This window comes from Phyllostomus discolor, chromosome 10, assembly GCF_004126475.2.
Source record: "Phyllostomus discolor isolate MPI-MPIP mPhyDis1 chromosome 10, mPhyDis1.pri.v3, whole genome shotgun sequence".
Lineage (NCBI taxonomy): Eukaryota > Metazoa > Chordata > Mammalia > Chiroptera > Phyllostomidae > Phyllostomus > Phyllostomus discolor.
In genome coordinates, this window is record NC_040912.2 from 91,767,963 (window position 1) to 91,789,284 (window position 21,322).

General features: G+C 48.9%; 1 protein-coding gene across 2 annotated transcripts; it reads right to left on the reverse strand.

Moving 5' to 3' along the window:
* Positions 1–6,515: 6,515 nt before the first annotated feature.
* LOC114507478 (GTPase IMAP family member 7-like) lies at positions 6,516–11,618 on the reverse strand. Of its 2 annotated transcripts, none has more exons than XM_028525275.2 (2): positions 11,506–11,618; positions 6,516–7,698 (listed from the first exon to the last, which is right to left on the reverse strand). In XM_028525275.2, exon 2 carries the CDS (start codon positions 7,656–7,658, stop codon positions 7,005–7,007), a length of 654 nt encoding a protein of 217 aa, XP_028381076.1. In that variant the 5' UTR covers positions 7,659–7,698; positions 11,506–11,618; the 3' UTR covers positions 6,516–7,004. The 2 variants fall into 2 exon arrangements, with proteins under 2 accessions (XP_028381076.1, XP_035866930.1); XM_036011037.1 differs by lacking the exon at positions 11,506–11,618 and adding an exon at positions 8,719–8,784.
* Between the last annotated feature and the right edge of the window lie 9,704 nt (positions 11,619–21,322).

The following is a 21,322-nucleotide window of genomic DNA, read 5'->3' on the forward strand; positions in this document are numbered from 1 at the left end:
GAGTCAGGGCAACACACGTGCATTTCAGACAAGGAAGGGGAGCGCTCCTGCCCCCAGCACGACCTCCCTGGAGGGATTTCTACAGAGTGTGCTGGACACGAGTGGAAAGCAATCCCATCAGCGACTCACAGGGGAAAATGGAGACTAAGTTAAACTAACAGGAACAGTGCAAAATAATAGAAAAGGCTTCTGGACTTAAAAAGGAAAAACTTAAAATAAAATACACAATAATATTTAGATTAGGGTGGAGGGTGGGAATGGAATAAAATGTCCAAGGTAATTTCTTCTATAAGAGAAGGATAAAAGGATAGATTACCTTTACACATTCATAAGTTAAGAATGTGTGTTATGATCACTGGGTATGCTGAGAAATTAGGAAAAGTGCATGTAATTTCTAAACTAGTAGACACATGTAGAATGTGAAATAATACACAGATGATTCAAATTCAACAACAATGAATTAAAGTATCAATTATGGAACAGGTTGGACAAGTAGAAGGAAAAATATAAAATTTTTATATGCATCTAAATAGATCAGAAATTATCATTATTGTAACTTGGTAGACGGGGGTGATCCGTGTGGCATTTTGGTGAATAACCAACATTAATACTAGAAGAAACAGGTCTTTATTTACAACATTCCAACCTCGGGGGCATTTAGAACACATCAGCCCAGAGCTGTCCTTTCCCACGAGACCCAGGACTTCCCATGATCCCCAAAAGGCTAAAGCCAAACACCCCCAAAGTTCCCCATGCTCTTATGTTAAGCCGGCTCCACAAACAGTTCTCCATCCGCTCTGCCTCTTAGTCACCATCCTTTCACAGCAGCTGCCCTTCAGGACCTGGGGTACATTGTCATCAGCCTCCTTGTAATGGTCCAGAAAAGCACATACCACCATGCACTGGATCGTGGTGGAGTCCAGGAAAGGCACAAGTCCCAAGAATCCCCATAGAGTCCAAGTGCAGCAAGGCAGCAGGTCAGCGACTGGCAAGGAGGAGTCTCTGGAGTCAGCTAGAGCAAACGACACAGCTGGTTGCTTACCTCTGAGGAGCACGGGCCACACGGCCTCATCCCCCACTGCAGGCAGCATACCTCCTCCCTCACTACTCCTCCCCACAGGGCTGAATCTCTCCTCATGGCTGCCCACCTTCGTTTAAACCCTGACCCATGATGGGCTACATTCTGCCAGTCCTCTGTGCAGTGTGCAGTCTCTCTGGTGCCATTATCAGCCCAGGCCTCTCACACAGGCACTGTAACAGGGGACCTCCTCCCAGTGCTGTAAGATCCCAGGACACATTCAGAAAGTCACGTCCATCTCCCTTGCCCTGGGTGTAAGCACAGCTGTTAACGTAACTGCTAAAATAGACAAGTTGCCACAGATTTGCAAAGTACCTCTCAATGGTGGTCTTCCACCTCCTCCGTCTCCAAGCAAAGGTTCGTGGGGGACATCTCTATTTCAGAGACCTCCAGCTCAACACCTCATTATATTATGATAAATGCACCAAAGGTTTTAGTTTAAAAAATGAGTTCTTTTTAGTGACTTGCAAAAGAAATTTGAATCTAAAGCATGCATCCAGAGAATGGTAGAAAGCAGAAGTTTAGGCAAAAACAGCAATCAAATTCTAAACCAATGAGAACAAACTGCCAAACAAATCAGTGTTTCCACGCCACATTTACTGAGAGGACATCATGTGCCAGGCACCATTCTCGGCACGTGGGTACCTCAAATAACCACAGGTAAAGATTCTTGGTTTGGATCTTCCACTGTTTCTTGAAGAGACAGAAAACATACTAAAGAGGAATAAATATATAAATTATAAAATATATGAGATATTCCTTTAAGTTAGAAAGAAAACCAAGGAGTGCATTCAAAGGATGGTGAGAAGAGAAGGCAGGTTGAACCTCAGTAGTAGTGGTGGTGAACTTCAGTGGAGCAGAACTACAAAGCCCCGCCCACCAAGGTCAAATATGGCTTTATACTTACTTACATGTACCACCTAAAGATTCATCACTTTTATAAAGGGAGTGATTCAATCACACCAGGAAAGAGACAAATCTACATTTATGATGTCAGGTGTAACACATATTTCTCAGTCTCGCTAGGGCAGATGAATAAGAATGCAAAAAAAGAAAAACACACAGAAGATAGAAGCAACCTAAGTAATGTACGTGACCTAATGCACATATGTAGAAGCTTCACTAAATTCCACTCAGTTATTTTCAGGTCCTCAGGGAACACTGACTAATATCGGACTTATGTTTGTGCCAGACAATTAGGGACTTCCCTAATTTGGTGAAGGAAATAGACATGCAGGTCCAGGAAGCACAGAGAGTCCCAAACAAGATGGATGCAAAGAGGCCCACTCCAAGACTCATCATAATCAAAATGCCAAAGGGAAAAGAGAAAGAGAGAATCTTAAAAGTAGCAAGAGAAAAGAAATTAGTGACCCCCAGGGGAGTTCCCCTAAGACTTCCAACTGATTTCTCAAGAGGAACTTTGCAGGCTGGAAGGGACTGGCAAGAAATATTCAAAGTCGTGCAAAGCACAGACCTACATCCAGATTGCTCTACTCAGCAAAGCTGTCATTTAGAAGGGAAGGGCAGATAAATAGCTCCCCAGCTAAGAAAAAACTGAAGGAGTTCATCATCACCAAACCATTATTATATGAAATATTAAAGGGACTTAATTTAAGAAAAAGGAGAACAGAAAACTATCAAAACTATGAACAATAAAATGGCAAAAAATACCTATCTGTCAAAAATTGAATCTGAAAAACAAACTAAACAAACAAGAAAAACAGAGACAGAATCATGGATGCAGAGAGGGTTTTGATGGTTGCCACATGGGGGGGTGTGGGGGAATGGGTGAAGAGATGAGGGGATTGAGAGGTACAAATGGGTCCTTACAGAACAGCCATGGGGGTATAAAGTGCAGTAGAGGAAATGGAGCAGCCAAAGAACTTGTACATATGAGCCATGGACATGAACAATGGTGGGGGGGATGGCCTGTGGGAGTGGGGGTGCTGGGTGGAGGTGGGCAAGGGGGGAAAATTCAGGACAACTGTAAGAGCATATTCATTAATAAAATAAAATGGTTAAAAAGAAAAAAAAGAAGAGAATGTATAAAGAATACTTACATGCCATCAATAAAAAGACAAGTGACCCAATTTAAAATAGAAAACAATAGGAGTGAGCATTTTTGACCCATAACACACAGCCTGTAGTGAGAGCAGAGAGCAGCCTGAGTTTCCCATGTGTCTCCACCAGGGGCGCCATCAGCACAACCAGACCCCGAGTCTGCTCCTCATGCCAGGCAGTCACCCCTGCCCACCACCACCCTCCCCTTCCTAACTCCCCACCCACTTCTGTGCTGTTTCGGGGACATGCTCCCCAGATTCCCTGATGTGAACACGTGAGGGGCAGAGACCCAGACTCAGAACTGAGGGCTCAGATCCGGAGCAGGAGATGATGATGATTTTCTGCAGCATGGCCATTTCTTGATTCCAAATCCCAGTTTAGGAACAGTTTTGGATAATCAGCATGCTTTTTAACAGGAAGAAGAACCTGAGAACAGTTGCTTTAGGCACTCTGTTTTTCGTATTTGTTTATAGCTGTAGAGGAGACTGCTCTTTTCAAAGCTGATGTAGGTAGTTCACCTCCCTGAAGTAAGGTGACACCAGCCCTCATATGGAGCCGGGAGACACCCCGGACAGCAGCAGACCTCCACAGATGGGAGCTGGCAGTTTAATGCACAAGGAGCTTACTTACAAGGCTGGTCTTGATTGGTCTCCAAGACAAATGTGTGGTGCACCTTCCAGGTCTGATGAGTGTATATAGACCCCTCAGCTAGGCTTAGTCATGTGCACCACACAGGAGGTCTCAACATGTCACCCTCTCCAGGCCGAGTCCCTGAGGCAGCTCCTCGGTAGTGACAGTGTGAGCTGAACACACATTCTGAGGACAAGGACAGGCTGGCGTTTGGGGGGATGGGGAGCTGGGTCCAGCTCTCAGGTCAACTGGAGGTCACATCTTCCCCATGACCTCCCCAGAGTAACAGAACACAGTGGGTTCACCACTCCTAGTGTGGGAGCCAAAAGGACACCAGCCTTGGTGTAAGAAACAGGTCTCCTTTCACATGAGACAGTGGGGGATACAGGGGAATGTTTCCAAGCTCCGCCTCTCCCAGGGGAGGCTCCGCCTTCACCAACACCCACCGTCCTGGCAGTTCCCGGCTGAGCCCCTCTTTGTAGCTGGCTCACCCATCCGTCACGTCCCAGGTCATGTTCACCCCGTTTGCGCTCCTCTACTCAACACTGTGCAACAATTAAGCAGTTAGGAAGAAGTGCCCAGCCTGAGACCCTTGTCCCATCTGTAACCTGTGCTCCACCCCTGCTGACCCCCCTCACAAATTCACATGCCCCCCTTCTTATGCAGTGGGCCCCGAGAGGGCAGCAAGGGGCTTCACGAGCTCGGAGGTGGCTTTTTTGGTGGCTGCTCTCTCAGATGCCACAGCGACACTGTAGTCCCGTGAGAGAGAAAACACAGGCGAGGACAACAGGTCCCAAAATCAGGGACGTCATTTTACACCCAGAACCCCATGACTAGAACCACTGACTTAGCAAGTCCCCCAGGCAGGGCATTGGATCCCTCAGGGTGTTGACTTATATCCTCATGTGATTTAGTAAAGATGGTAAAGTAGCAGACTCATCAGGTATGAACACAACGTTTTCTGCTTGGACAATGACAGAGAGTTCAGCTCTCAGGAGGAATGTTTCTGGTGTCAGCACAAGAGGGGATGTTTTACAAATACAACAATAAAGATCAGGGTGTGTCTGAAAGAGAACCGACTGTGGGTATGGCTCAGATGGACCAATCGCTCTAATGAGGTACTTGGGGGAGAGTCAAGTACAGGGGTTTCCTACAGGTGGTGGGCACTGGGTATGCAAGTGACAAGGGACACTGCTGGTAACAGTGAGGAAATAACACCCTAACCCTAAGGGGGTGAAGGAGAGCTGGAATCCAGAAGGTCAGGTGGTAGAAGAGGTGTGACCTTTGTCTTACTCTTGCAGCAGGTCAGAGATGACCTTGCAGGGACAGAGGCATGATAGGAAATACCCCAGCCTCACTTTCCTATGCCGAAGAGGCCTCCTGCTCGGACTTCCCACTGGCAGGAGCCCAGCACGACTCAGAGAGCCAGGGACCTCACTGATGTGGACAGACAGGACAGGGGCCTCCAGGTCGGGGCCCCTCTCACTCAGCACTGTTCTTCCCACAAGTTCACATGCAGCGCAGTGTCTGCAGACCAGCTGTAAGCAGGACGCACTTGGCAGGAGCCCCCCCAGGTAAGTGCAGCCAGATGCAAAGAGGAAGCCGATGTGCCACTGACCAGTGAGCGCACATGAGCACTGGCTCCACCTCCATCTCAGACAGAGAGAGAACTTAGGATGTGAAATCCCCGTCTCCTTCATGGGCTGCAGATAAATAAATCTACCCTGTGAGAGCCACTTCTCATTTTTTTTATTATTTTACTTATTTATTTTTAGAGAGAGGGGAATGGAGGGAGGAAGAGGGGGAGAGAAACATCAGTGTGAGAGAAACACTTTGACCATGGCCTCTCATACACACCCTGACCAGGGACAGAACCCACAACCCAGTCCTGTGCCCTGACCAGGAGTCAAACTTGTGAGATGACGACCACCCAGCTGAGCCACGTGTGTGAGGGCCACCACGTCTCGTCCTTGAACAGAACACGCCAAATGGCACAATCCTGAGATCAGTAACAATGTGATCCATGTGGGTCCACCTCCTGGGGCACAGAGTTGGGTTGAGGGAGGCAGAGTGTGGATCTGCAAAGGCAAAGGAAAAGATTTGGCACAGAATCTATTTTAAAGTTACAGTCAGGGACATTTCATGTTAGGATGGTCCCTTAAAGAGAAAAGAGAGAAAAACACTATGAGGATTTTTAGCCCCTCCCAGACCTCCGTGGACCACAGAACCGTCTTGCTGGAGAGGCCTGCTCTTCACTGCCCGTGGGGTCGTTCACGTGGATGGAGAAAATGAGCACCACCAGACAGGGCTGACATGTGGCGTACACAGGCTTTTCATTTGATTTTCCTAAATTCAGTTTTTGAACTCTGCACAGTGTATTCTGGCCTGACTGTGCCCATTCAGTCACTCCATGCCTGCGTTGGCACTGTGGGGGTGGGGGAACGAGCTGGGAGGATGCTCTGGGGAGCTGTCGCTGCATAACAGACCAGCCCAAAGCTCAGTGGTTTGAAACAGCATCATTTATTTTTCTCATGAATCTACAGACTGGGCGGGACGTGGTGGGGATGGTCCAGCTTTGCTCTCTGCAGCTTCCCCTGAGGAGACTCTGCTGGCAGCTGGAGAGCCCACTGCCCTGTGGCCACACCTGCACAGTGGCACATGGTTCTACTGGCTGATGGAAGAGCAGGCAGGGGACAGGGCCAGGATTCCAGGCCTCTTCCTGGGGCCTCTCGATGGGCAACGTGGGCTTCCTCACAGCACGGGGGCCATGTTCTGAGGGCAGGTACCGCAGAGAGCAAGGCAGCACTGTCCCCATCTAACTTCAGAAGTCAGACCAGCCACTACTCATCAAAGCAGTCACAGAGTCCATGGAATTTTAAGGAGGGGGCAGAGTCCCCATCACTCAACAGAAGGAGCAACAGGTCAGAGTACAAGAAAAACAGGTGGGACAGAAGAAATCGCTAGAACCATCTTTGGAACATACTTTCTGCCATGCTGATGAATATTAGTCAATTTAGAAGAAAAAAATAAAATTTGCATGATTTCCACAACCTATGCCATACATTTGAAAGCACACTCCAAAGGTCATTAAAAACACCTGCAAATATGTTTCTTTTGGCTTCTGTGTCTGTGTTTTCAACTTATCATATTTTTCCTTTAGGGATTTTACTTATTCTCCATATGTTGTTTTCACATTTTTTGCTACACATAAGCTCTTCTACCAGTTTTTTCCTTTCTAAAGGATAACACAGTCTTCCTTTTCCTGAAGTTTCTCCTTGCAGATGGTATCAGAAAGGTAAGCCCCTCCGTTCTCCTGCACCATTGCCTCGATCAGCTCCACCAGCTCCTTCACTTGAGCTTCCTTCTCAGCCTCGTCTGCACTTCTGTTGTTGAAGGCACAGCAGCGTAACCCACACTCCTTGATGATGGCTTTTAGGTGGTTGTTTGCCCTCGCTATAAAGTAACTCAGCATCTGACCACGCAATTCCTCTTTGCGAGTGAACAAGACGATCATGTGCTCCGTGACGTGCTCCCCAAAGATGGTCTTGATCAAATCAACTGTATTCTCCTCCTCTGTGATGTGATCCAGCCGTACGACCAGAACTATGGCATGAGGCCTGGGGCTGTTGCAGCAGAGATACTTCCTGATTTCCTCACAGGTGGTCCTCAATGTCTCCTTGGTGTCAGAGAGCCCTGGGGTGTCCACAACAAGAAGCTTCCTCCCTTTCCAGGCCCTCTCTCCTTTCTGACATTTCTTGGTAGCAAACACGGCAGCAATTCTAGAATCAAATGCTATTTTCCCAAGGATGGTGTTTCCTGTCGCACTTTTCCCACATCCAGTTTTTCCCACCAGAACGATCCTCAGAGTGTTGTCCTGAAGGCCGGCCATGCTGGTTCAAGAGGCTCTGGGTGCAGGTTCCTGCAATACCCTGAGGAGGGGAAGGAGATGGGGAGGGGTCAACTTAGGCAAGTGAGAACCACTCCAACCCTCTCCTCCTTCCTGAAACTTTGTACTAGACAGTAATTCATACTGATCCCAGTGACAACAGAGAGATGGCACAGGTCAACTACTGGGGAAAAAACAACAGTTTCCCCACAGAAGAGCACCAGGTCCAGGCCCCTCCCAGGGGAGAGCACCTGCACCTCACAGCTCTGCTCTCTCAGTGCTCCCTGAGCTGTCCCTGATCACACACAAAGGAAGGGAAAGTTTCAGTCCTTTCTGCAAATAAAATATAATATCGATCCCAAAGGCTAACCAAGATTTCACCAATCAATAAAGCTACAGGTGTGTCTCATTTGGAAGCAGGCATGCAAAAATACTTACTAAACCATTAAACTTAAAGAAAAGTATACACCATGATTAACTGGGATTTATTTCAGAAATACTAGGATGGTTCATATGAAAAATTGGTTGTGACAACACCTCCCATTAATAGCTGGAGAAGAAAACGACCAAGACGCAGAAAAGACATTTGATCCAATTTCAGTTATGCTCCAGGTTTACATGGAAAATCGAACCCATGGAAATACTAGAAACAACATGGACAGGTTCTTTGTAACCTGGGGGTAGGGGAAATATTTCTAAGATTTGACACAGACTAAGAAAAAGGACTAATAAGTTTGATTGCATACAAATCTCACAGATAATGTGAGACAAGAAACACCAGAGACAAATGAAAGCAAAAATGTCAAACTAGGGAAAAAACAGTTTCCAACTTATATCAAAGGGGGTGAAATTCCCTGTTATACAAAGAACATTCAAATGCACAGAAACAAAAATTCAACAACTTGATGGAAAATGGATCAAAAGATGGAAATAAATATTCTGAGAAAAAGAAATTTAAATGTGCCTTGCATATATCCAAAGACATTAACGTACACTCATTATAAAGAAAAATAAATCAAAACACAAAAATAATATAACTAAATAAAATAATTTAAAATCACACCTCTATTTCCAAGGTGAGATGCTGTCTGTCCCCTCCAGGTCTGGCAGAACTGCAGGCTGTGCTGAGAGTCAGCCGGAGGGGGTGGGGGCTGCAGGTCCTCCCCTGCACGGCTGGGGAGCAGGGAAACACAGTCCAACCCCAAGGAGGAGAAGCCAGCAATACTGTGCAAAGTCCACATGCATCTTCCCTGTGATTATCAATCCCAAGTTTCAGCTTTCATCCACAAACTACACTGACAAAAGTGCAGAAGAATCATAATGAGGATCTTGATTGCATCATTATTTGTAACAGCACAGAACAGGAAGTTATCAAAAGGCCAGCAGTAGACGACGGGTTGAATAAACTAAGGTGTATTCACACTGAGAAGGACTAACCAGCTGTGCAAAGAACTGAGAAGTGTCTCTCTACCCAAGTGTGGAAAATGGTCTTCAGAGGCCATTTCCCACCAAAGGTCAGGGCTCTGAGGAGAAAGCACGGGTTCCAGGGCCGGGCAGGACACCTGTGTGGGGGGCCCACATGCCCTCGTCAGCCAGAGAGCCCGGGTGTGCTCACCACTCACTAGCATCTCATCACAGGGACTGGGGGCCACTGCAGCAGAATCCAGCTGGACCCAGATGGGACAATTTGAGCACCGATAATAATTCCAGTGAAATGACATGCATCAAATATGTTGAAATCCGTGGGGTCATAGCAATGCCTTCTTCAAAGTGGCCCATTGCTCCCTTGGGCATCTGCTGGAAAGCATCTCCCTGCTCTGCACATGGACACACAAAGGGGAAGAGTCAGACATTCATCTGTGTCTCTCACACACCTGCTCCTCGTGGAGATGAGAGAGAGCTTGAGGGGAGCTTTCTTTTCACAGGATTATTCCACCCAATACAAGAGGAAGGGGTGATAGCATTTGAGTGTCATCACTTGTGACCCTTAACGAGACTAAGGCAGCCATTAGTGTCGGTTAATGTCACAGACAGACTGACAACCAGACGTCATGGGCCTTCTGACAGGAGTTTACTGCTGCACCTGTGGAGTGTTCCCCCCAAAATCAGACCAACTAGAATCTGATCACGTTTCCCCTTAGGAGTAAATTCACATGGATGCTGGAACATGAGGAGCAGGTGAGCTGGCACCTTTGATGGAACTGACAGGACACACACTGCCCGACTCTACTGGACAAGACACCCCTTTCTTGCTCAGAGACATCTCCCAGAAAGCAACAGGGAAAGTGGAAACCGACATATTAATTTAAACTTAAGACACATCAAATAATTACAATTTATGGATTTTATTTGAATCCAACTCAAACACTTTTTTTAAATTATGAGACAATCAGGAAAATTCAATTGTAACTGGTATTTTTATTCTATTTGTTTTTTGAAGTCTGAGGATGACAGTATTTCTCAATGGTTTCAAATATTTACTGAAAAGCTGAAACAATGTCCAATATCCGCCTCAAAACCCATGGGGCGAGGGGGAGTAGCGAGTCTGTGGATGAAACCAGATCGGCATCACCTGGTGATTGGTGAAGCTTGCTCTAGGTCTGTGGAAGTTCCTGGTATTACTGCCTTTACCTTTGAATAACGTAAAATATTTCCACAGTAAAAAATTTACCCTGGGTGTAGCATAACCACTCCTGAATACTATATACCTAGCACCCTGATAAATTATTTCACATGATCTCATTTACTCCCCAAAACTGGCCTGCAAGGAAGCTCACTTTAGTATTCTAACCTCTTTTTCAGCCTCACCTGAGGATACATTTACTGATTTTAGAAAGGAAAGAAGGGAGCAAGAGAGAGGGAGACGTCGATATGAATGGGAAACATGGATGGATGAGTTGCCTCCTTTTGTACCCCAACCAGGGATGCGCCCTGACCGGGTATCAAACCCACAGACTTTGGGTGTGGGGGACAACACACCAAACAACTGAGCCACCTGGTCAGGGCTTCATTCTACCTTACACAATAAGGACATGATGTGGCTCAACTATGCTGAGACACTCGCCCAAGGTCACGGTGCTCTCAGGTGCTGGGCAGAGCAGGGGCCCAGTTGGAGTCTGTGTGACTGCAGCCTTCCCCCCACCATGGGCCACAGCGGCCTCTGCCCTGCTCCTTCTTGGGCTGCAGACTCTAAAACCCCACAGGTCAGAGCTCGATGGGGAGCAGGTGGGGACGGGTGCCCCCACTCTCCCAGAACTGAAAACTGTGGAGACGCTGGCTGTGGGTGGGAACAGGGGGTATCTCTGGGCTGCTTCTGCACAAGAGCCCTTCGTACCCGTCTTGCCCCTCCTCACCCCCACCCCCTCACCATACATGTCACACAGTGGGCCCCCCCTTTCCCTCTGCTGAGTGACTGACCCTGAGTCCCAGATTCCTCTGCTACCTTGGACCTAACTTACCCCTGCAGGGTCACCACACAGCCTGAGATGATGATCTTGGCAGTGAACAGAAGCACTTGGATGGCCTGGTCTCTACATGGCCATCAGCTTTGACCACCTGCCCTGGGGACACCAGTTTCCCATCAAGGGACGAGGAAGGCTCAGCAGTAGCATCAGTGTCTGCTGCACCAGCAAACACAGGAAGACACCCGTGTCGACACACGTGTCCTATCAGTATGAGACCCATGACATTGTGCCAATTACCCAGCTCCTCACTCCCCTCCCCACCCCCACCACTACCCTGTGACAGCACCCACCTGCACTGTGGGGCGGGCACCGTCCCTGCTCCCTCCTTGGACAACAGCCACCCCCTGCCCACGCCCTGGCCCCACTGCCCTCCCAGCCAGGCTCACCTTATGCTCAACCTGCTGACCAGTTCCCGGGTTTTCCCCGAGGAAGCTCTTTGAGCTGCTGCTTCTGCTTTAACTGTAAGGACACAGTGTTCACCCCTCCCACCCCCAGCCACTGAGCCAGGAAGCTGAGATTGGGTGGAGCCAGTGGAGGAACTGTTTGCCTTTAAAGAGGCAGAAACAGTGTCCCTTTAGTTGGTGGGGGTTTCAGTTTTCCCAAGTTCAGACCTTGGGCTCCATGTGACCGCTACCCCCTGAACATAGCTCCAAAGCTACGTTCAGTATTTGGGTGACAGTAGTGGATCCCAAAGGCCCTTATCAAATGACCCAAGCCTTGCCCAGAAAGCCAGGTGCAGCATCTGGTCATCGTCCTTGTGCAGTGGGCAGTGATGGCGGGCTGATTCTGGAAGAGGCAGTTGGGCAGGTGACTTGGGGTGCCCTGAAGAACTGCTAGTGATTGTCTGCTGTGGGCTTTGAGTCCAGGCTTTCAGGAGGGTCTCAGTTCCCCATTCAGGAATTACAGGACTCAGGTGAGGAGCAAAGGGTCTATACCACTGGAAGCCACGGGGAATAGAGGAAGGAGGGTTTGGGGAAAAGTCTCTGTGACCACACAGCCCCTCTGGGTTTTTTCATATGGTCCTTGCCAGCTTGAACGTGCCCAGGGTCTGACAGGTACAGATGATCCCAGGGAACAGACAGAATTCCCCTCCCAACCTTTCTGCCTCCCCCACCCCAGGCCAGAAGGAGGCACCTGTGTGAGATTCACCCAGCGGACAGATACCACAGGCTCTGGAACCAGTTTCTGGTGAGAGGCAGGCTGTCAAAGCTCTCATGGTGGACATGATGTTCCAGTCGTCTGTTGCATCACCATTAAAATATTGATTTATATTATATATTTTGGTTCATTAGATTGAGAAATTTGATCAGTCAATTCTTAAGCTTTTGGGTAGGTACTAAGAGGACCATTTGTGGCAGGAAGTAGGGGACAATAGGATGGCTGCCCATGGAAGAAAGCAGCAAGGTCTGGAAATGAGGGTGTTCATGACATGTCATTGGTCCTGAGCATTGGACCAATTTATTGGTGCTAAAGACTCGGGTCACCGTGAAGGGCCATGTAGCAGTTTCCTGATTCCAGTAGTGACACAGAGCAGGACCAGCTTTGGAATTCACAGGGTCTGGCTCACACACAGCAAATGCCATGCCTACTGTTTAAATATCACAAGATTTCAGGATGTCATTGACAGAGCCCTGACCCACGTGAGGGGCCCCTCTCAGCACAGGGCCCTGAGCAGCCTCACAGGTCACTCTCCAGGGGGCTGTTGCTAACCCTGCTACATGGGTGTGACTCGACAGCACAGTCAGGACCTCATCTCCTGCTCAAACTATCCCCCATGGCCCAGTCTCTGGTTACTCTCCACAGCCCTTGAATGAACCATATCCTGCCAGAAGCTGCCTTGCATGTTTTCCTGGTGAGCTCCTTGTTCTGCAGGAATGATGCTCAGGTGCACAGTTCAGTTCCCCAAAGGGAAGAGGGAAGAGGTTGAGAGAATCCACAGATGCCACAGAGATGGGATGCAGGTCTTGGATGGGAACAGCATCCAGGCCATGGGTTGTGGAGGAGCCCTTAGAACACTGCAATCCCACCATAACCCCGACACAGGGGGGATGGTGTCTAGGAGACTGTGACAGAAGCAGGGTCGTCTCACCTCCCTCCTGACTGTTCATGCAGCCAGGCTCCTCATCAGGAGGGGCTCCTGTCCACTTCCAGCTCTGCTGTGAGCCGCCTGTCCCATCTGCTCCTTGTCCCCACCTGCGACTCCTGAAGCTGCTCCTCCCACTCCCCAGATGCTGCTCCATCTACACCGTCAGAAGGAAGGACATGAATTTTGGAGAAAGCCACAGCTTCCTATTGCAAATTTCCCTTTATTCTTTTTTGTTTGTTTGTTTATTCTTCATATCATATGCACACACAAGAGAATGCATATGAATTTTCCAAGGGTTGGGGTCATGAAAAAACATCTCCTCATGTTTTATCAGGGTCCGCCTTGTGGAGGAGCTCAGGACATTTTCCGCTGCTGTTATCTAGATACATTCAAAGTTCAAACTTACTTCAGCATCGCATAAATAACAACAGGGGGTGAAAGGACCAGTCCCTCAGGCTGTCCTGACTCCTCCATGAATGAACAGTCAGCCTTGGTGTGTGGGTGCCCTGTTGCTGCATCATGAAGTACCGACAACCCAGAGGCCTAGGAGAACACAAATTTATTCTCTTACAGCCCTGGAGACCAGGACCCTCAAGTTAGTCTCACAGAGACAAAATGAAGGTGTCATCAGGGCTGGTCTCTCTGGAGGCTCCAGGGGACAATCCCTCTCACCTCTCCCCCTTCTAGAAGCTGCCAGAGTTCCTTGACTTCTGACCATGTCACTCCAGTCTGGGCTGCCATTACCACATGGCTTCTTCCTCCTTAGATCGTCCTGCCTCCTCCTCTCAGGGCCTTTGTGGTTCTGTGAGGGACCCACTCAGAGAGCCCAGGACAATCTCCCCATCGCCCCATCATGAATGATCCTCATCTGCAAAGACCCTTTAGCAATGAGGTGACATTCACAGGCTCTGGGGATCGGGCAGGGCTTTCACAGGGGTGGGTAAGTGAACCTCTCTGCAGCTCCCACTGCTGATGGGAAAATGAGGTACTTACTAGAGAGCACACTGACAGAGGTGGGAGGTCATGGGAGAGCTGGGTGGGGGGTTGGGTGGAGAGATTGAATAAAAAAGAAAGGAAAAACTCATGAACACAGACAACAGTGTGGTGATTACCCACGGGAGGGATGGGGGGGCGGTGGAGGAGAGCATAGGGAGTTAAAGATGGTGGGCAGACACCTGGCGTGGGTGGTGACTCCACAATACACAGTACAGGTGATGAGATGTGGAAGTATACACCTGATACCTGCATCATTGTGTTTCCCCAGGTCACCGCCAATAAAGTCAATAAAGGGGACGGGGATAATAATGAAATACATAAAATGGAGTATTTCCTTTATTGGGTTGGGGTTGGAACCAAGAAGTGGGTGCTGCTATAAAAACCTACGTGCCCTGTGGCAGTGGCTGTGGACTTGGTGATGGACAGGCTGGGGAGAACATGAAAGAACAAAGGAACAAAGGTGGAGGTGGCCTTGGAGCAACTGTGCTGGGCTTTTGAATGTTAAACACCAGATCTCAGATCAAAGTAAGGACCCTGTCATTGGACTGAGGAGGAAAGAGGGTGGTGTTCCAGAGTCAGGGAGAGTCAGGGAGTCATGTCTGCTCTGGGTGGAAGGAAGAGCTTGTAAGCGATGAACTAGATATTTGGCTGAGGGGTGTCCAAGCTCAGTGTGGGGCTGCAGCCTGGTTCCTCCTTGTGAAGCGCAAAAGGCAAGAGGTCCAGTCCTTGCAGCCTCCAGCCAAGCATCTCCAAGGACTTCCAGCTGCCCTGAGAAGCTGGGCACCAGCCAGGAAGGACCCTCTGAGGAGCCTTCAGAGTGAGTAGGGCTCAGCTGATCTTTTCGTGCTGCACTCCTAGGCCTGTGGGACCAGAAGTTTCTGCAGCTTTCAGGGACACAGCGTGTGGGAGTGTTTCACCCTCCCTCAGAATCTCATAGAACAATTTCCTCCTTTCCTCCCATCTCTCCTGCCTCCTCCTGTTCCTTCCTCAGCACAAAGGGACCCCTCTCTGTGTGAGTGCACAGTGACTAGAGAGTGTCCCTCCCAGTGGCACCCACACACCTGGACCAGTAGGACCTGGGGGCCTGGCAACCAAGAACTGCTGGCTTTCTCAGAAAGACCTTGAACTCTGCCTGTCCCTGTGCTCACTGCCCAAGCTTCTCCCACCACATCCTCTTTACTGTTTTCCTTTCTGATCTCAGGCCCCTTGCAGAGGAAGGTCACAGTTGTCCTCAGTTTATACAACATGAAAACAAAACCAAAACCTTTTGTTTTGAGAGACACAGAGGAAGTGAGTGGTTCTTGAACTCTTACATGGATGAGCCACCAGACAGGCTGCTGTGGGACAGAAGGAGGAGTTGGACAAAATCCCACAGACACGGACCACAGTGGGGTGCTCTCAGGGGGAAGGAAGGGAGTGGTAAAGGGTACAGGGGTCAAATGTGTGGTGACAGAAGGAGACTTGACTGTGAGTGGTGGGCACACAGTGCAATACACAGATGATGTGTCAGGGAATCATACACTTGCAATCTATATAAAGTTATTAGGCAATATCACTTCAGTAAATTTAATTTCATAAAAAGAATAAATCATTTTATCTAAAACATAGAGGAGGGCACTATCCCTTACAAAACAAGTCAACACAAGCTTTCATGCATTGAAACATGCAGGAGACACCAGCCTCACCTGACAGCACAGGATGACCAAAGTGTCTGATAATGTGTCCCCTTCCCTTAGCCCAGTGACACTGCTTTGTTCCCTGGGCTTCAGAGCCACCTGTCCTATGAGCACATCAGTGCAGGTGTCTGCCATTAACCCGTGAACTGCAGTCAGGAGGGGTAAGTGGCTCTGACCAGACACTCTCAGGACCACTCCCCTCTGAGCCCAGGTGTCTTTGCAGAAGGAAGACAGGAGGTGTCAGATCACTAAGTCCCATGCCTCCCAGGGAGTGACATCACATGACAATGTCTGGGCCCTGCCCCGTGAGGACAAGGGCCCAGATCCTCCCAGGGGTAGGAATCCTGAGCCCTGGCCCCACACCCTCACTTCTTCTCAGATGTCGGATGGTTGTAGTGATAAACCTGAGACAACAAACAGGGTCCTCCAAGGATCCCACATGGTGGGACCCATCTTGGGACTCTTGGGTCTCAGGGCTCTGGTGTGAGGGAGCAGTATTACTATGGGCCCCCTTCTCCCATGTTTTGAGTCCCCAAGGTCATCAGAGGGAGGAAGAGTCACAGACAGTGACAGGTGTCAGTCACTGTCCATTCACCACCTGGCACCAGCTGCCAACAAAGCAAGAAGCAGGGACACAGGTGAGCTTCCCCTGGTTCCTGCCACTCTAAGCCCGGGTTCAGGTCCCTTCCTCTCTCATCAGCCAAGGCTGGTCTGTACCCTCCTGCCAGAACTCACACGTCTGTGTGCACCTGGCCTGAATCTTCGCATCCTGTGATACGAGGGGCAGAGGGAGAGGCTGCTGAGAAGAGGCACCGGGGGAGAATTCAGAGGCAGCCCGATCCATCTGGTAGCATCATACACTAGCCCTCTTTCTGGGATTTTCAGTTTGGTTTGCACAATTTCTGACATTATCTGAGATTGTTTCTTTCGGTCCATTATGACATCTTTCATTGCTTTAGTCCAATACTACCATAAACAGATTTTACATTTCTAAATTTTTATTTACTGGTTTGAGAGAGCGGGTTAGAGAAATAAACATCCATTTGTTGCTCCACGTATCCAAGCATTCGCTGGGTGACTTGTGTGTGCCCGGCCATCGGGTCGAACCCTCAACCTTGGCATGTAAGGCTGAGGCTGTAAACAACTGAGCTACTTGGCCTGAGTGAAACCAATGTTCTAAAGTGCTTTATTACTAATGACAAATGCTATAAATACAACTGTAACAAGGAATAAAGGGACACTTTAAATGTATATTGCAGCATACACAGCAGAAAAAAGTTTTATTGTTTCTCATAATCCCTTCATTTCAGAGAAACGAGCTACAGGGTGGTTTCTCGTGAATTCACCTGCACAGAGGAAAGCGTCCGTCCTGCCTCAGCTGCAGCCCTTTCCTGTCTCACCTCCTCCCGATGCTGTTTGACTCGTCACTTCGAGTTGTGGTCACAGCACAGGCCAGAGAGGTCACAGCACAGGTGACAGAGCTCATGTCCTATACTTGTATTTGCTGTGGTGTGTTCACAGGGGTGAGAGGAGACAGGCTGGGCCAGGAAGAGCCCTCCCTGTGGACACCACACTGACCTGTGCTTGGGACCCACCAAGAGCCTCCCAGGCTGCAGCTGCCTGAGGATGGGGTGTGAGAGTTTTCCCGGGGGGTCTCCCACCCACACCGGGTTCTCATGCGGAGCAGGCAGGACCCTGGGCATGACCCCAAGCACATGGACTCTGACGGGAGCCTGAAAGCATGCCCTCTGCCCACGTTGGTTGCTCCTGGACGTTGCTGACATTCAAGCTTCAACAACGAAGCTCTCAGAGCTGAGTGGTGAGTGAGCAGCTGAGCAGCCTCACAGTTTTCTAATGTTGATGGTCGTGAAGCAGCATCACTTGAAAATCAGAACAGAGGACTCATGTCGGAGCTGTGCACGACCACAAAGGACTCTGTGGAAACACAAGGAGACACCAGCATGTCTCCGATCCTCTGTAGGTCCAACTGCAGGAGTGATGAGTCAAACAGCATCTGCATCAGGTGGAAAGCCAAGCACTCTAGATGAGGATGGCAATCTGGAGGACAATGGCAGTTGTCCCCAAGGTCCCCACTTCCCAGTATTTCATTCAACACCATGATAGCACGACTGGAAGAGGAAGGCAAGCGACACCCAATCCCTGCACTCAGCGGGAAGGACGGGGAGGGAGCCTGCTCGCTGCCACATTAAGTCTGAAACCGCTGACGGGGCTTCCTCTGCAGGACAGCACATGAGGCACCCTGCAGACTCCTTACCAGTGGGACAACCACAGCTGGGGAACCTTTTCAGTTAAAGTCTCTACAAGTAGACCTAAGTTCATATAGTAGATGAAGAAACGTTAATTCTTAAAAGTCTACTGAACCTTATGAAGAGGAGTGGGAGTCTGCGTGGTACCTGAGCCATGACTTCCTTGCCCCTCCCCAAGCACCTTCAGCTCTGCTGGAAGGAAACCCCATTCTGGGCAGATGTGGCTGAGCACACAGGCCCCTCTCCCCTGAGTTCCCATAGAGCTCAGTCCCTCACAAACAGGTGCTTGGGGTCATCATATCTCACCCTTCCAACCTGCTTCTCACTGCAGTCTCGCTGGCTATTGTGTAAGATAAAGTCATGGCATATCGTGAATAGAACTTAAATGAAAACATAAACTTTGATGCCCCCTGACTTGTTACCATGACTCTGTTCCCTGCTGTTGTTTTGTTCCCGGGAGCTGGCCAGTGGCCTTGGGAACACACACACCCCCTGGGTCCCCCTCAGGCTACCTGGCATCGAAGGCCCCCTCCCTGAACCTCCGCAAGGGCACAGGGATCAGAAGTTCCCTACCTGTGGGAGGTGAGCTTTTGGGGCCCTGTGCTGATGGAGGGGAGACTTCTCCCTCTTTACCTGCAGGAGGAATGCTCCTGAGGGTGCTGCCCTCTGAGCCCGTGGGCACTAGAGCTCACCGTTTATAATGCAGTCAAATATAAAATATTTTCTTCTGAAATGCCTACATTTTTTCTTTAAGTATTCTCAGCAACAGACATTAAAATAAGAGTATTTCCTGCTAAATGTAACCATACAAGATTATTCTACAAAATGTTATTTAATGAGACTGAGGAGTTTTTTTAGAAAGATTTTTTCCAGCCAATATGTAAAGACTTGAATTTTATTCAGACTGAACAATGACCCTGCCTGAACCTCTGCACAAGACAGAGGGGAGCTCCTGGAGACCGGCCCCTGGGTGGGTGTGATGGACGCCCCTGCTCAGCGCTGTGGAATGTGCGGGCGCTAGTGCAGCTGAAGTCACGTGCCAGATGAGCCGTGGGTGTGGTGCACCTTCAAGAGCTCACACAGTTGGTCTCCTCTCAGAGGGTTAGAAATCCCATTAGTACCAATGGTGGACAGTCTATGAAACACGCACCCTGAGGGCAGGTGCTCTGCTCACACGGCTGTAAATGATCAGCACAGAGTAAAATGGAGAAAAATCGGGTAAAAATTACTGACACATTATAAATGCTGCTACTGAGCTGGGTGGACATAAGCTACATGTGGTTGGATATTATTTTAATTTGTGAGGTTTTCTTCCCTCATAAGCTGGTGGGCTGAGCTGATCCCACCTCATCACCACTGCAAAGGGCAGGAGACCATCTCATGCAAGCCTTTGGGTGAGTCCAAGCCCTCCCCTAAACTATGGGAAGAAGCACCATCACAGCTGGTGGGAAAGGGTTTTTCATTGTGAAGGAGAAGGCAGCAACCTGCAGCATCTCTGTGGGAGTGAAACATCATCCAATGAAAATCTCAACTAGCCCAGCAGGACCCACCTTGCCGGAGGTGGGCGCCCTGCTTGGAGGAGCCAGCCTCATTCACATACCTGGCAGTGCCCCACAGTGCTGATATTTGCAAAAGCCACTAAGAGGAACACGGGGATTATTTCTTTGGGGTTGTCACATAACTGGTGAAAAAGAGTTGAACTAAGTGACCACTTCATGCCCAAACTTATGAGTCCCCAGAGAGATGGAAAGACAAGGGCCCAGCCTAGGGATTCTTTAGTGTCATGGTTTTGTGGGAAGAGGTAGCCAGGGTCTCCTCCAAATCGCACAATGAAAAGCCTTCTTTTCCTCCAAGGCTGTGCTGTGGAGCCTGCGGAGCCTCTGGGAGCCTTCCGGGGCCTGCCAGGCTTGGGGAGCCGGGGGAGCCCACAGAGCTGTCCCCTGAGGTTAGTGAGGGTGGTTGCTGTGACCACGCCAGACCCGCAGTGGGCTCCATGAGTGGTCACTTCAAAGAGGCTCCCTAGCAGCCTGCGGCATCCAGAGTTGAATCATTCCTCTGGTGGATTTCATGGCCTCCTTTTTAATTAAACAAAGGTGATATGCAAAATAGCTGTATAATGTCCCAAAAACCACCTTTTTGACACTACCCTTGACATTGCCCACTCACAGAAGAGTGGGAGTTGGCACAGCAGGGAGCTGGGGTGCAGGTGGCACCGTCACACACCATCGGCACTACATGTCTTCTCTGCATTGGGAATAGAAAGGAACTCTTTGTTTTCCACAGCAGTATTCTGAGGTGTGGACTCCGAGACACAGCAAACACAAATGACGTTTTAACTTGCACGGTTGCATGATGACACTTTGGAAATGTAAGAATCCAGACCCATTTCTCCAATGAGAATTTCAAGTGTTGCAGTTGCTCCTTGAAGTGTTTGGGTCATGATGTTTGTGACCAGGCCCTCCACAGTCTCAGCCCAGCTGTCACTGCTGCAGTCAGGAGTGCGACAGGTCACCACTGTCACTAGGTCAGCAGGTGAGGAGGGCCTGTGCTGTCAGGAGGGGCCACACAGAAAGCAGCAGAGGACCCAGGACTGACTGAGAGCCACCAGGGACCAGCTGCCAGAACAGGAATGTGATGTGGGAGCTTTCTTGAGGGATTTTGTTCTCCTTCAATTCTTTTTACTAACACTGGACCCAAGCTTCTGTGTGACTGTTGTAACTAAAGTTTCCATTTGTGTCATTCAGTGTAAGAGTGTTTAACATGAAAAAAGGTAGGTCACAAAAAATAAAGAGTTAGGCAGTGTCCAAAAAATTATATCAAGATGGATTGTCACCTGAATGTAAGAGCTGACACAATTCTACTTCCAGAGGAGTATATACAGAGGAAACTCTTGGTGACACTGAGTTAAACAAAGATTCCTTAAGCAGGACAAAAGAGTGTAATACATAAAGAAAAAGCTGAAAACATGGACATCAAATTTAACACTTTTGCTCTGCTAAAGACACACTGAAGAAAATCAAAATGCAAACCACAGGCTGGGAGAAACTACTTGCCAAACATATCTGACATACACATGTATCCAGAACATAGACAGAATTTACACACAATAATACATAATAGTGATAATAATACAACAAAGCAACTCAATAATAAAATGGGCAAAAGACGTTAATGAAAA

Excerpts from the sequence above, each read along its gene's own strand:
- LOC114507478 (XM_028525275.2), bottom strand. The coding sequence starts at position 7,658 with ATGGCCGGCCTTCAGGACAACACTCTGAGGATCGTTCTGGTGGGAAAA.